Here is a 16,875-nt window from a genome sequence, read left to right on the forward strand (position 1 = left end):
GGATATAGAATTCAAAACCATGGTTATAAGGCTTTTCAAGAATATCCTAGAAAAGGCCAATAAATATAACGAGACCCTCGAAGATATGAAAAAGGACCAACTAGAAATTAAACATACACTGACTGAAATAAAAAATATTATACAAAGACCCAAAAACAGACTAGAGGAACACAAGAATCAAGTCAAAGAATTGAAATACAAAGAAGCAAAAAACACTCAACCGAAAAAGCAAAAAGAAAAAAAAAAAATCCAAAAAGTTGAAGATAGTGTAAGAAGACTCTGGGACAACTTCAAGCGTACCAACATCAGAATTATGGGGGTGCCAGAAGAAGAGAGGGAGCAAGATACTGAAAACCTATTTGAAGAAATAATGACCGAAAACTTCCCCCACCTGGTGAAAGAAATAGACTTACAAGTCCAGGAAGCCCACAGAACCCCAAACAAAAGGAATCCAAAGAGGACCACACCAAGACACATCATAATTAGAATGCCAAGAGCAAAAGACAAAGAGAGAATATTAAAAGCAGCAAGAGAAAAACAGTTAGTTACCTACAAGGGAGCACCCATACGACTGTCAGCTGATTTCTCAACAGAAACTATGCAGGCCAGACGGGAGTGGCAAGAAATTTTCAATGTGATGAATAGCAAGAACCTACAACCAAGATTACTCTTCCCAGCAAAGCTATCATTCAGAATGGAAGGGCAGATAAAGAGCTTCACAGATAAGAAAAAGCTAAAGGAGTTCATCACCACCAAACCAGTATTATATGAAATGCTGAAAGGTATTCTTAAAGAAGAGGAAGAAGAAAAAAGTAAAGAGAAAAATTATGAACAACAAATACATATCTATCAACAAGTGAACCTAAAAATCAAGTGAATTAAAAACCTGAGGAACAGAATAATCTGGTGAATATAATAGAATCAGGGGCATAGAAAGGGAGTGGAATGATAATTCTCGGGGGGAAAGGGGTATGGGGGGTTCAGGAAGAGACTGGACAAAAATCATACACCTATGGATGAGGACAGTGTGGGGGAGGTAAGGGCAGAAGGTGGGGTGGGAACCAGGTGGAGGGGAGCTATGGGGGGGGAAAGGAGAAACAATTGTAATAATCTGAATAAAGATTTATTAAAAAAATAAAAATTAAAAAAAATAAAAACTACCACCTGTCTAGTTTTGGTGTAAAAACCAAGAATATCTACAACTATCTAAGAAGACTATTCAAATAATTCTTTCCTTTTCTAATGATATGCTTGTGTGAGGCTGGATTTTCTTCACAGACTTCGACCAAAACAATGTATCACAACAGACTGAATGCAGAATTACTTATGAGAATTCAGCTGTCTTTTAGGCCAAACAGTAAAGAAATTTGCAAAAACTTAAAACAATTCCACTTTTCTGATTTTTGTTTTGGTTTCAGAATGGGTGTTTTGTGTTTTCTGGTTGTTTTTGTTTTGTTTTTCAAAAATCTTATGTCAGCACTAGCTGGTTTGCTCAGCAGATAGAGAGTCAGCCTGTGGACTGGAGAGTCCCATGTTCGATTCCAGTCTAGGGCACATGCTCGAGTTGCGGGCTCAGACTCCAGTAGGGTGTGTGCAGGAGGCAGCCGATCAATGATTCCCTCTCATCATTGATGCTTCTCTCTCTCCCTCGCCCTTCCTCTCTGAAATCAATAAAAATCTATTTTTAAAAAATTACTAAAAAAAAAATACTATGGTAGGTTAATCTGCCCATTTTTTTAAAAAAATCTTATGTTAACATGAAATGAGTTTTATTGTAGTTATTTATTTTAAAATAATTTTAAACATTTTTTTATCCTCGCCTGAGGATATGTGTTGTTTTTTAATTGATTCCTAGAGAGAGAGGAAGGGAGAGGGAGAAACAGCGATGTGAGAAACATCAATAGGTTGCCTCCCCACATGCCCCAATCAGGGATCAAACCCGCAACCTTTTGGTTTACGGGACAATGCTCCCAACCAACTGAGCCACCGGGCCAGTGCTAAACATTATTTAGTTTAATTGCTAATGAAATATAGATCAATTTAAAAACACACACACGAAAGCTCTTTGGGAGTCCAAAGTTTTTAAGTGTAAAAGGGTAAAAAAAAAACAACCACGAAGTTTGAGAACCATTACAATAGGGTATAAAACCAAGATCTTCCTTTAGCCTCTTCCTTCCTCAATCAGTTCCCTTTTGTAGAGATAACCAGCCTTTTCCTTGGATAACCTTCCAGACCTTTTTCTGTTTTTAAACAGACATGTACAGCTGAAATGGTTTTCCCCAAAAAGGCTTATCTTTTTAAAGAGCTATCCCATAACTTGCTTTTCAATTTGCTCTTTCCCACATCCTCTCATATAAATCAATATCATTCCTTAAAACTGCCACACAACCCATCATAGTATAGTTTGTTAAAATATGGTATATCTTCTTTGGATGGACACTTGTTATTTCCAATTTTCTATTTAAACAATACTGCAAAAAAAAAGTCTTTTGCCAATTTCTATTGCTTTATAACAGAAATTGCCAAAAGAAAAACATTAAGCAGGCCTAAAAGTTAGAGATTTTTTAACGTTACTTCAAAGTGCTTTTAAGGGCAAAGTGAAAGATGAAAAGGGGTTCTAGGTAGCTTCCTCCTATTCAAAAATCTACCTTTTTTTAAGTGTGCTTTTTTTAAAATATATGTTTTTATTTCTTTTCAGAGAGAGAGGAAGGGAGAGGGAGAGGGAGAGAGAGGGGGAAACATCAGCTGCCTCCTGCATGATCAAGCCCAAACACCTTGGGCACGTGCCATGACGGGGAATCGAACCAGCAACCTCTCAGTGCATGGGACGATGCTCAACCAACTGAGCCACACCAGCCAGGGCCAAAAATCTACCTTCTGAAGTTCAAAAATGGGTAACTGCAAAATGTCCCAGTCAAATTAAGGCTAGGGATCCCCTTTGCTTGTAAAGTAGACCATGTGAAAGTTCCAGGTTACCTGTATACCTGTTAAAGTGTAATGAGTGATGTAATAAAACCTACAAGTTTATCTGCATGTACTATGGACTACACTACTCAGAGACCGTTTTACAAAGTCCTGTGTGGTGATTTGGAGCTTTTATCATATTGCTGATTAAAACGATGCTACAGACTGCACAAAACCATGAGGACGGAGTAGTTTTCTGTGACACTAGAAGGGTATTCACACTGAGTTCTAACAGATACTGCCAATAATAGGCAAGCCAAGAAGTCTTTGACAATTTACTCTCTAGCTGTCTGAGTGTCCATTCCTTCACATTCTTGCCAACACCAGACAGTACCAACTTTATTCACTTTTTCCAATTGGCATTTTTCTAATAACTAGTAAGACTGAGTATCTTTTCCTAAGTAAACTGGCTTTTAAGATATCCCCTTTGAACTGCCACTTTTTACCGCTTGAACATTTTTATACTATATTGTCCACCTCTGTCTGTACTTAACAGGAATTCTTTATCTCCTCATCCTTTTTTGACCTACACATCTAAATATAAAGTACAAATTCTTAACTGACAACACATAACCTATATTCCACAGCAAATGTGAAACATTCCTATGTACCTGTGCATGAGACAAACCATGGGCTTATACAGGAATAGATATACTTACCTCTTATTTCCAATTGCCACACATAAACACACAAGCTTGTTAATCTGAGACAATACCTACAGGTGCCAGATACTTCCAGAAGTCCTTTCCAAACATGATCATTTAGCTCTCAACAACCTTGTGCAGGTTTTATGGCCCCTATTTATAGATCAACTGAGAGGCTCGGAGAGTTTAACCAGTTTGCCCAGGATCAAGGAGCTGAGCAGCTGAGGTCTAGGATTCCCGGCAAGATGCCACTGGCCCTCCCTGCCCCTGTGCTGCACGCACGCTGCCCCTAATTCTGCTGTGAACAGTGTGTGCACACAGACGTGTCTGCCTCGTTTTCTCCAACGGTTCGTTACTTCGTTTGAGAGGCATAATAAAAATCCAGTAACACCAGGTGCTTTAATCATCACTGCCGATGACTTCCTGTCATAGCTGACCTTAAAAAAGAACCAGGCTCAGCCAGCCTCGAGGCAGGCTTCCTTCGTCCTCTCACAGCTCCCCCTCACTACCCTGCCGGAGTGTCCTGGGGACCGCTCCATACCCCACAGGATGCTTTTGGGGCACAGTGGTTCCCATGAAGCCCTTAAGAGGTACAAGCAATTCAACGATCTCTGGTGAGCAGACCCCAAAATTAACATAGGCATGATAACCCCAAATAACCATCTGCTAAAGTAAACAGACTGAACCCCTAAAGTCAAGCACATGAAGAATCAGAATAAGGCACACTGTCACTCCTCAAGTACACAGGCTGCTCTTGCCGTTGCCCCTCTAGGCTCAGCTTCAACCACTACCCTCTCACAGTTGAGCCTCTCTAATCCCAAACAGCTTAGAGTTCCCCGCACACACCAGGGTATTTCACACTTACATGCCTTCCTCCTGTTGTCTCTTCTGCCTTTTCCATCCCCAATGCACACGGTTAGCCTGTATGCCTGCACGTCGCTCTCAACCTCTCCCTGCTGGCTTACCAACACTCACCTCAGCCTGATGCCCCTCCTGTGTCCTGGGGCATAACAGGTACCCCAAGCCACATTTGCAATTTCTCTTTACCTGCAGAGATATTAATCCACCTTTAGGATCACTGCACCACAGTGAGGCATTGAGACAGAACAAAGTGAAAGCCACATACCCCACATACTTCTTCAAAGCAAGTATCTAATTCTTCTAGCTCCTGAAACCCGGACAGAATTGATTAGGGGCACAAATATTCAATCTATGCTTGCTAAACTAAAAATTATATAAGCCATAGGGAATGAAACTTGAAAAATGCAGAAATGGGTAAACTAGCACTCCCTAAAATATGGAAATAAGGATTTTCAACCACACTTCTCTCTCCAAAGAAAAGGCAAGGGCTTCTTTATTTTGGCAAAAACAGCTGACTTTTTAAAAACTGACATTTGAGGACCACTGGGGAGATTGCAATCACTTCTCAGTTTTAACATCACCGCCTCTTAATTACACTCTCCACTCATCATCTGCCAGCTAGAGGGGCAAGCTGAGCAGTTTTTGTTTTGGAAACTAATTTTTAATCAAATTTAACCCCAAAGTATGATTTAGTAAAGTTTCCAGTGCAAGAAAATACCATTAGTTTCTGAGGTAAGATCCCAAATTCAAGGTGCCTTATAAAAATATATAACCAAGAGTCCTGTTACATACACATAAATATCCTGGACTGAAATTGCTATGAAAAGAACAAACTGTTACACACCTGTGCTGAACAATGCAACTATTAAATTGTTGTGCCTGTGCTGAAGAGTCTTCAGGATACATAATTTAGTACAAGCACTAATTATATAAACAGAATGATTTCATTATTAAATTAAAAAGGGTTTGTGGATACATGCAAAGAAGAATTTATGGAAAATAATACACCCAGGTATCAGCTGTAAGACCAAGAAATACATGGGCACAGGGAGGATTGTAAAACAAGTATGTTCACATTTTACTTCATGTGGTTTGAATTAATTTGAATGTAAACATATGTAAGAACTCATTAAGCTGTTTACCCTCTATTGTATCTAGGTTATACACCTTACTTAAAAAAAAATTTATACATGCTCAGTGAAAATAAAGATTTCTACCTATATCAGTCCACATCCCAAATCAGAACAAAGATTTTCCATATTTCTGTTACCACCAAATGTAATCTACTTCCAGCCTTTGCACTCGAATCTCAAGGGGGAAAATACAACAGCTGCCACTGGAGTGGCTACTGAGTGATAATGTACTGATGCGTTACCTACCTTGTGCCCAGGAACCTGAGGCATCGTTTCCATTCTAATCTACCCACACCGCGATTTCCTCTTCCTTACACAACACCGTGCATTCAGAAAGTGGAACTGGGATTCAAACCCAGATCTAAGACCTCATGTCCCACCTTCTGGCTGTACCTTTCAGTTCAACAAGGGCACATGAGGCAAGCATCGGGGGCTCCTAATCAAAGAGGTTTCTCCTTCTTACTCTCTCCTAATCCTTAACAGTATTCCACATTTAAGAGACTTCCCCCAGCCGGCCTGGCTCAGAACCAGGAGGATATGGTTTGATTCCCAGTCAGGGCACAAGCCTGGGTCACAGGCTCAATCCCCAGTAGGGACCGGGCAGGAGGCTGCCCATCAATGCCTCTCTCTCATCATTTGATGTTTCTAACCCTCTCTCACTCTCCCTTCCTCTTTGAAATCAATAAAATAGATATATGATTAAAAGAGACGTTCTCCTGCAAGCCAGGATCCTACTACTTTGGAAGCAAGCTGGGACAACCAGGCACCACAGTCTCCACTCCGGATACTGCTACCTCTTTTGTTATCTCCAACACATCACCTGCCTGAGACAGAGCCTTGGCATCTGCCTCCTGACGCCCTCTTCACTCCTCTCCCATCTCCTTATCCCCTCCAATTTTTCTGCAATTCATCTATATTAAGATGAAGCCACTAAAAATTACTTCAAAGGAAAAAGTAGTCTCATTTTCTGTCTTAAGACAAGATGTCCAGATATTTTATAGTAAGTTCCAGATTTCAGACTACCTGTACCTGTCTTTTTCCTAGAGGAAGACAATAAATCAACCCTTCAAAGAAGCCAAACAAGATCTTTTTTTCTTTGGAGAAAGCAAGAAACAGGACATCTCTGCTCTGACTTGCCATTGCAAACATGATCGGGCTGCTTGTGTAAGCTACTTTGAGGACTTGACAACTTAACTGGGAGGCATGAAGGCAGGGCAGAGTCGCGGACCTGGAAAACGGGTAACACCAATCACCTACAGTGCTGTGGGCAAGCCACTTCTTCTCCCAGGGCTTAATGGAGAATCCTTCAGTTCAGCAACTAACACCACTAAAAACTTCCACTGTGCTATCCCATTTTTATTAGTTTTTCTTTTTAAAATTAGTAGGTGTTTAACATATTTTGAAAGTAGTACTCTACTGATCAAAGGACTTGCATAGACACAAATAGTCTGTATAAAAGACTTACTCTGTCTCCAAATCAACTGCTCTAACACATCACCTAGTTTTGGTGACTATTGTGGCAAAAGACAGAATTCATAATTTGAAGACACGGTTACTTTATCAAGAACCAGGTTTTTAAATACAAAAAAATGAGGAAACTTGGGGTACTTACAAAAGGTTTCTTGTTTTTCTTATAGCTAGCACTTTACGAATAAAATGAAAGGAATGCTTTACTTATTCCAAGATCCTGAAATAAAGTGATTAAAGTATTTTAAACTTAGCCTGTGATGTCCCTGTGTTTTGGCCAATAGTTTCAACCTTGGCTTGTCAAATCTTCACGTACACAGACAATCACATGGAAACAGTGGACTAGGTGTCCACTGTTTTAAAACCTAAGACAGATTCAGAAGATTCTCCGCATGTACATTAATAAAAAGCAGAATGAACTGTCTGTAAGAAAGGAGAATCACAGCTACCAGAAGTATTGAGACAGATGTCAGAGGGTAGGTTCACTGTCACAAACAAGTCTTGTCCATTCAACAGGAGGACCTGGCCCAGCTGGCACGGCTCAGTGGTTGAGCATCGAACTATGAACCAGGAGGTTGCGGAATCAGGAGGTTCCGGGAATCTGTCAGGGTACGTGCCCAGGTTTCTGGCTCAATAGCCAGTGTGGAGCCTGCAGGAGGCAGTGGATCAATGATTCTCTCTCATCATTGATGTTTCTATCCCTCTCTCCCTCTCCCTTCCTCTCTGAAATCAATAAAAAATAATAAAAAAATTTTTTTTTAAAGATAGAGAGTCTAGCCCTGACCGAGTGGCTCAGCTGAATCATCCCATGCACCAAAAGATTGTGGTTCAATTCACAGTCAGAGCACACACCCAAGTTGTAGGTTTGATCCCCAGATGGAGTGAGTATGGGAGGCAATGGATTGATATTTCTTACATCAATGTTTCTCTCTCCCCCACCCTCTTCTCCTCTCTCTCTCAAAAATCAATGAAGCCGAAACCGGTTTGGCTCAGTGGATAGAGCGTCGGCCTGCGGACTGAGGGGTCCCGGGTTCGATTCCGGTCAAGGGCATGTACCTTGGTTGCGGGCACATCCCCAGTGGGAGGTGTGCAGGAGGCAGCTGATCGATGTTTCTCTCTCATCGATGTTTCTAGCTCTCTATCCCTCTCCCTTCCTCTCTGTAAAATATCAATAAAATATATTTTAAAAAAAATCAATGAAAACATATCCTCAGGTAAGAATTAAAAAAAAAAAAAAGAGGTAGAGTCTATTTCCATATCCCCCTTGAACCAGTGCTGGCCTGTGACTTGCCTTCATCAGGAGAATGGGATAGATATACTAGTGTGCCAATTCTAGGCCATCCCTTTGAGAGGCCTCGCAGCTTCTGCTTTCACTTGGGGTAGCCAGCTACAGTCTGCCACCAAGTGATGAGACACCACGTGGAGAAAGGTCAGGAGGACAAGCACCAAGAGGCCAAGCAGGTGAGTGAAGCTTTCTTGAACCTTTTCACCCAGCTTACTAACTAACCCAGTGGTCGGCAAACTGCGGCTTGCAAGCCACATGCCGCTCACGAGCCGCGGTTTGCCGCTCTGTTGACTAATGAGTTTGCCGACCACTGACCTAGACTCTCGATTCCAATAGTTACAGGATGTTGTTGTTCCTTGTGATTAAGCCCCTATCCCAGTGGTCGGCAAACTCATTAGTCAACAGAGCAGCAAACCACGGCTCGAGAGTCACATGTGGCTCGCGAGCTGCAGTTTGCCAACCACTGAACTAACCCAAAATGACACCAAGTGGAATAGAACCAACCACCGAACAGACCCATAGCGTCATGAGGAAGAATAACTTGTTTTGAGCTGCTATTTTGTGGTGGTTTGTTATGAATCAACTTCCTAAACAATTAAGTGACAATGCCAGATATTCTGAGGATTTATGCCTCTTTCAGCTTATAGTTCATTTAGAGTCCTCAAAGAAGAGTTCTATAATAATTTCAGACAATTTCCTAATCAAGTTAAATGGTCTCAGGATAATTTTCTAAAATACATAATTGGTATACTATGTGTTCCCCTTCAGGGCAACAAAATCCACATAGTACATTAAAACTTATAACTGTTTATTTACCAATACTGAGCACTTGCCAAACAGTGAGTTAAGAGCATGAGAAATTATACCCTCAATTTTAAGAGCCCTGAAAACTATGTTTGCAACCAGCTTTCAAGCAAAACCCTGGCAGTCCAAGCCAATTTTTTAAACATCAGATTTATGGGGCAGAAATCCTAACAAAAATGCCAAGCCTACCCGTCGGTCACTGCTACCACACTGCCACCTCCTGTCTTATGACTCCAGAAGTTTGAATCAGAGGCAGAGTCGATAAAAGAAACTCAGCTAAGAATAGCACAGCCTCTCTCCCTCCTCTCAGACCAAACCAACCCGGAGTTATTCAATGGATAATTCATACCGTTCACAAACGTTACTGCTAGAAAAGTTGTTGTCTTAATGCTGCTGAAGACGATTACAATGGAGTTGCTTTAAGTATATGTGTCAAGGTGGCTCAACAGCTTCACTTTCATATAAAATGCCAGATCTGTAAGATAACTGCAGTGATGTGTCTCATAAAAGAATTTCAAAGTATGGCACAGATCATTTCCCTCTTGCTGACTGAGTGAAAGAGGTGCCCGTGCAAAAGTAACTGAGCTACCACCAGGTTACAGACGAGAAATAAATACACGTCAAGTTTCTTACAGGGGAAACCTCGGAGCTCTGTAATGCCAGAAGATATGTTTAAGTCTTAGCTGGGAATTCATTTATTTCCAGCAGAATGGCAAATCAGAACAAAATATGCCCCTTGTTAGTTTATTAATGACATTTGGCAGGAACAGATCATGTAAGTGATCACACAAGTCCAAAGGAGAGTCACAAACACAAACCAAGATTCTCAATTCCCACTGGCTCAGGCACATGTCATGCTTCCCTTACATCTTCCTGGTTACTGTGGACAGCCACGCACAGCACTTTAACGTTTACTTTTTTGTATAATTCTAATAAGGCCAAAGTACAAAATCTTCTAAACGCTTCCAAACTGTTTTGAGAAAACAGGTTGATATCAAGAAAAATCTCTTGGGCTACCACCACTTAAGCAGCCATGCATTACTGATCTTAAACTGAGCACTCCAAAGATAACCCTGCTTACGATTCTTTACCAAAAGTTTCCTAACAGTCAGAATCTCACATCTCTGCTTGTGTGAAAAATCTCCGATTCACAAGCTTCACCTGTACCGTTCTGCTAAGCAAGGAGCAGCACAGCCATCCACACCTACGTTTAAATGGTCAGCATTAAAAGCAGCTTTTGTTGTCCTGAAACAGGGTCATAAGCCCTGGCTAGTGGGCACACAGCTGGTCACAGCATCAACCTATTCTATACTGAACAGCTATTAAAATGAAGCACTAGCTTTTAAATAGCCAGTTAAAGTAAGATACACTTAAAACCCCAGTAATTTTTATACATGCTCTGTCTATAGAATTTACATGTTAAGCACTAGATTCTAAAATGCAAATGAGTTGTTCATTTATTTTTAAGAAAACAAAAAAGAGATTTGAGATTAGGCACCACAGTCTGTCTTAACCAATTCTGCCTGAAAAAAAATACATTAACACTATAATATCCTACTATTTTTGCTCCTTTGTTCAAATAGATATTTGGTTACATATTCTGATCAATATATCCTACCAGCTAAACCATGAGGGCATTTAAGCTATAAAAGTCTGCAAATATTAAAAGTTTTTCATAATTTAAAACAGTAATGGAAAATGAAGTAAAACCACCACCCTCTCAGTTCCCCAGTGTCAGCGACTTTCCTGGTCTCTCTCCCATGCCCAATAGCCCACAATATAACGACAAAAAAATCAGTGCTATTTACATAGGGGCACATACAAGGTCCCACAAAGATACCAGTGCTCTTCCCAACCAAACTCAGCTACTCTTCCAAAGTCCCAACAATTTTCACACCCACCCTTAACTTAAACTTTACCCCCAAGTGGGAGGGGGGTTGGTTAAGCTTATGCCTCAGAGCGAAGCCAAGTCTTCATGCGTTGTATCTTTTACAGAAAGTGCAACACTATCACCAATATTCAACGCAATCCTCTCTTCATTCTGGATGGAGGGAACCTCAAGCTCTGTGAAGTGCTGCTATAATCTTCCCCAATGGAGGGGTATCTGAATGCAGATAAGCAACATTCCTTCCACATTCCCTTGAGACTTCGGTAATCAGGAGCTAAGCTTGGTCTGAACCAAATTCAACAATACCCCGTCCTGAAAGGGTCCCCGCCCAGCTCTGCTCCCAGTCAGAGTTAGGCCAGGCTGCCAAGCATCAAATCACTTCCTAGGCCTGCTCCCCTGTTTTAGTCGCTGCAAGCCCATTCATCCATCTCAGAGTGCTGCCATAAGCATTCTTCAGCACAGAGCTCCCAACATGCCTTGCGCAGCAGGTATAAAGGTCACTGCAGCATATGTGGGTGTGCCTGCCTCAGATGCCTACATGATGATGGGATGGAATGCAATGACTGCTAAGCACAAAGAACTCCACCCAGAAGTCCAGCAGGCTCACTTGGCAAGGATTGGTCTGTGGCATTCAACTCTCTGTCACCAGTACCACCTCTTGACCTCCTGTAGGTGCTGGGCATGTGGATCACCAGGGTTCCTTCTTCTGCCCTCTCCAAAGCCCATTCAGATAAGGGAAACTGCATCACAGCTCCAAGGTTCCGTTAAAACAGTGGTTCTCAACCTTTTTAATGCCGTGACCCTTTAATACAGTTCCTCATGTTGTGGTGACCCCCAACCATAAGATTATTTTCGTTGCTACTTCATAACTGTAACTTTGCTACTGTTATGACTCGTAATGTAAATATCTGTGTTTTCCGATGATCTTAGGCGACCCTGCTAGCGGTTCTCAACCTGTAGAGCCTACGACCATCAGAAAACACAGATATTTACATTACGATTCATTAACAATAGCAAAATTACAATTATGAAGTAGCAACGAAAATAATTTTATGGTTGGAGGTCACCACAACATGAGGAACTGTATTAAAGGGTCGCGGCACTAAAAAGGTTGAGAACCACTGCGTTAAAACAAAATTATAAAATGAATTTCCAGAACATTTCTCTAAGAAAATTCCAAAAAAGAAAGCTCTACTTTTGTTTTTAGCCATTTCAATATAAGCAAAGGAGTTACTTGATTATTCTCTGAGTAAAAAGTTGTCTCCAGTACAGTCCTATTTATTTTGCTAGTAAGATAGTATCATTTAAAGTCCTGAGCATTTTAACTTAATCTACATTGTACATAAAATGAAGCTTCCACTGATCAATACTTGCTGCCACTAGTAACATTATACCTTATGTGCTTTCCTAAAGAGGAACTGCTCATTATAAAGTAACAAGTAACTAAGTTGTTTTTAGGTTGAGCAAAGCCTTTATGAATAAAAGAGGCAGTTCTTACCAGATGTTTTAAGTTTAATTCCCTACACATGGGGAGAAATTAACACCAGGTTGGAAAGGAAAATCAGCAGAGTAAGACAAAGTAACTGGCATTTGCGTTAAGGTCAATGAATTGTATCTGAGAAACACAAGACACTTAATGTTTACATTTAGGAACTCTCAAATGTTAAAATGCCAATCCTTCAACAGAACCATTGCTTTTTTTAATTTATTCAATATTTAAAGAAAATTAAGACACACTGGCTAAACACAAAACCAATTAGAATTTGCAGAAATGTGCTTACATTCCCCCCCACCCCCTATGTAAACAATTCAGACTATGCCTTTAAACTTCTTTTTAAGGAGATATGACTTCATGCAGACTTTTTCAATTCCTATGAAACTGAGATCAGTTTAGATACTTTCCAGTATACATTCTATTGTTTTAGTAAAATTTTTTTACAGAATTCCATTCTATTATATGAAATTATTTGACCCCCTACGGAAATTCCCAACTAGAACTAAGTCTACCCAGTCACACAAATCTCTTTTCAACTATCCTAATGAAAATTAAGTACATGAACAAGAGAAATCCACAAAAATCCAAACCAACTTGCTAACAAAAACACGATTTGTGAAAATGCTTTACCTGGAAGAGAACTCAATCTAGAAACAGGCACACAGTGACATTTTATGTAGCCATGTCTCTCTGCACAGCAACAGGGAAGTACATAGCAAACCCCTCCTGCCCTCTAGCACCCACACTATCACCAATGCCTAACCAGACACAAACAGTCCTAGTTTAAATTAACTTCCAGGTTATAGCTTGGCCGGTTGGGAGTGGGGAGATGGGAGGGGAAAGCGCACAAATCCTAACCCCACCTTGCGAAACCCAGAAAGGCATACATAGGCCAGCCCCAGCACCTTTTTAGAGTTACAGAGCGGCGATATAGGCCTGCTCTTGAGAAAGGAGACATTTCTCCAGAATACTCCAGAAGTAAAAACACAGCCTCCAAACATTCTCTAAAGTGACACACAACCATGCTCTCCCAAAAGTGCAATCCCCTTGCTGCAGTAGCCCAAATATTGGGTCTTCATGATCTCTTGGTGGTTACTTATAAGCAAAAATATTTCTTAAAAGGGGCGGGGGGTTGGGGGGGGAGAAGCAGGAGACAAAGGCGGGTTTGCAGAAACCTGTGTACCTCCGGAGTGACTGAAAGGCGCCTCTGGGCAGGAGAAGGCCAGGCGTTCCTTCACTCACGTGTTCCAATCCCGGCTGGCCAGTTAACAGGGTAAAAGGCAATTTCTCTCCTCTCAAACTGGCAGCCACAACTCGGGACAGAAAAGGAAAGGCACGCCACACCCACGGGTGTCCGCAGCTGCTTTTGCCTATCCCGTACTTGTAAGTAGGGCGGGGGCGGGGGGGGGGGGGCGGGTAGGAGTCGCCCATTGCTTCCTAAGTCCTACAGATTCCCCAAAACTGCCCGCAGGGGCTGGTTTCCTGATGTAGCCACTTGAACTCCTCTTCTGGGGAGTACTCAGTTGTGAGAGCTTCCTTCAGAGACACTTCTACACCAATAACTCTGGGTGTCAGGGACCCACCCGCGAGCCCTCCATTCTCCACAGCATTACCCACGCGCGCACACCTGCCACACACTTAACTGCACTCGACAAGACGTCGAGCCATACAGCAAGCAGCCCAATAAACATTAGAGGAAAGTTGTCTTCAGCTGTGTTGACGGTCTGTCCTCCCAATAATGGGGAGAGAACAGAATCCACGAGAACATAATAAACAAGCTCACCTTTGCCTTTTGGGGACCGAGTGCTCGACTTCTATGAGTTTTCCGTGCAGCTCTACTTTACCTGCGGACACACAAGAGGTGGGAGCCGGTTGGCAGGGTGTAGCGGCTCTCCCAGCCCGAAGGCCCCTAAGCAGCGACCCAAGGGCTCCCTGAGACCCCACACGGCCCCCGGACGCGGCTCCAGGCCGGGAGGGAAGCCCCGCACCGCGCGAGGGGAACGCTGTAACTTCCAGATGGGTGGCGAGTCCACGGGCGGCCCCACCACTTTTGTCACATTCTTCGCCCCCGTTGGCCTCTCCCGCCCACCTGCGGGGGTCACCCAACCCCACGACACTCGCGGGACCGCCGCGGCCCCTCCGCCCACCCCTCCCGACACTCCCGTGAGACAAACTCAGGGGAGGGGGCGCCCGGGCCCTGCGCCCGGGCTCATGCCCAGGCCCGCGCGGAGCAGGGAGTGGCGGGAAGGGCTGGAGGACCGAGGGTGGGCGCAGGGAGAGGAAACGCCGGCGGTGCAGCCCAGCACGGGACGGCGCGGCAGCAGCCCCACCGAGGGGCGCGGGCTCCCGGAGGGGCCAGAGCAGCCTTCCTTGGGGCGCTCCCGCCCGCGCCCAGCGCGCCCCGCCAACTCGGCGGCCGCAGGTCCCTCCTGGGCGACCCCCGCCCGCCCACCCACCTGCCCGTCGGGCTCGTGGGACGCAAGGAGGTGGACCCAGGGACCCTGGTCACACTCGCCGCCCGCGCAGGGCCGCCGTGCGGGGCACCAGCCCCGGCCTCAGTCCGCGGAGGGGTCGGGGCCACTGCGTTCTCCCGTTGGGGTCCGGGAGAACCCGACGCCATAAGTCATGAGAAGAGGAAGAAGGAAGCGAGGCGGGAGCAGCCGGCGCCCGTTCGCACTCGGCCCCCGAGGCCAGGCGTGCGGGAGCCTGGAGCACGCGCCTGGCCGGGCGGGGCGCGGAGAGAGCGCTGGTCCCGCGCGGGCGGGCAGGCGCCCCTCCCCCGGCCCCTCGCCCCACTCCGCCGCGATCCTCCGGCCCCTCGCCCCGCTCCTCGGCGGTCCCCCGGCCCCTTCGGAGCCCGCGCCCGGGCTTTCTGACAGCGCGACCGCCCTGAGCCCGCAGAGCCCGGCGGAGGAAGGGGAGCGGGGGGGGCGGGTCGGAGTCCAAGCTGGGGAAGCACTGGGGACCCCACGCGTGTGGGCCCCGGCCGCGGCCCCTCTCCCCGCCCGGGTCCGGGCCGCGGCCCCTCTCCCCGCCTCGCGCGGGCCTGGGCCCTGTGTGCACGAGCCGGTGGCGGCGCGGGCCTGGCTCCGGGCTCCGGGCCCCCGACCCGCAGGCCCGGCGGGCGGAGGCGCAGGGCGGCGGGCGCGGCCGGGCCAGGCCGGGGCCCACCTGAAAGCGCCTCGATGGCCTTGAGGGCCCAGCTCTCGTCCGGACAGTCCACGAAGGCGTAGCCGCTCTTGACCAGGAAGGGTCCGGACGCCGGGATCTTGGCGTCCTTGAAGATACTTTCCAGGTCCGAGGGCACGGCGTTCTCGCTGAGGTTCCCGATATACAGTTTGTTCATCGTGAAGAGTGGTTGTTTTTTAAAAAATTGGGAGAAAAACGAAAAATTAAAACCACACACCGTGATGGCTTGCTCCGGCGGGTTTTGTTCCCCCTCGTCTTCTCGCCGTTAAAACACACAAACACAGTAAGAACCAAGGACAAGGACGGGGAGAGAAAAATCAGAGCCGAAGGTTGTTTTTCCTCTTCTGGGTATTAAAAAAAAAAAAAAAGCGAAAAGAAAAAGCCTTCCTGCAACCCAAACGCATCAACGAGTCTTCCGAACTCGGAGGAGGAGGCGGGACTAGCGCGGAGAGGAGGAGAGAGGCAGGAGGAGGGGAAAGTACTTTTTGTCTCTCCCTCCCGACCCTGCGGCCGCGGCGGCGGACTGTGAAAATATCACACTCCGCGAGGGCAGGCGCCGCCTCCCCGTAAAAACCCACAGGGCGGCGGGCAGGCGGGGAGCCGGGCGGAGGGAGGACGGCGCAGGAGGCGGACGAGATCCGCTCCGAGTGTCCGGCTTTTTGAATGAGCCACGTGTTCAAACTACAAATCAACGTCTCACGTGAGGAATCCCAGCGCCTCAATTAGAGTGGGTTTCGGGTGGGGGAACCGCGAGCGGGAGGAGGAAGAGGGGGAGGGGCGAGGAGGCGGGGGAGGGACCCCGCGAGGGGGAGGAGGAGGAAGGGAAAATGCTGGAGGAGCCGCGGGCGGAGCGCGGAGGGGACCCGGCGGCGGGCGCTGGTTCCCCCCGAGTTTAGAAAGGGTTATCTGGTCGGGGCGGGTCCTGGGGGGGAGGGGGGGGAGGGGAGGGGAGAGGAGGAATACTGATCTCTTTTTTTTAATGAGATGGGGTGGGGGGACTAACTAGGGCCTAGGCAATGCCTCAGTCCTAGTTACCGGAGTTTTAAATATTCGATTTCTTGAAACAGGTCCTTAGCAAACCCAGAGTCACCATCCCGAACTCGCCTGGTGGCTCGGATGACATGACAAGAGTAACGTCGGCACAG

At 45.5% G+C, this 16,875-nt stretch overlaps 1 protein-coding gene across 1 annotated transcript in view; it reads right to left on the bottom strand.

Moving 5' to 3' along the window:
- The window catches only part of IGF2BP3 (insulin like growth factor 2 mRNA binding protein 3), a gene marked incomplete at its 5' end in the record, with an annotated part of 103,260 nt that extends 87,373 nt beyond the window's left edge, over positions 1 to 15,887 (bottom strand). Inside the window, 2 exons of the mRNA XM_080663386.1 lie at positions 14,325 to 14,385; positions 15,713 to 15,887. Coding sequence (XP_080519512.1) covers positions 14,325 to 14,385; positions 15,713 to 15,887 — 236 coding nt within the window. The remainder of the gene's footprint in view (positions 1 to 14,324; positions 14,386 to 15,712) is intronic.
- Positions 15,888 to 16,875: the final 988 nt, after the last annotated feature.

This window comes from Plecotus auritus (genome assembly GCF_963455305.1).
Source record: "Plecotus auritus genome assembly, chromosome: 4".
NCBI classification, from domain to species: domain Eukaryota; kingdom Metazoa; phylum Chordata; class Mammalia; order Chiroptera; family Vespertilionidae; genus Plecotus; species Plecotus auritus.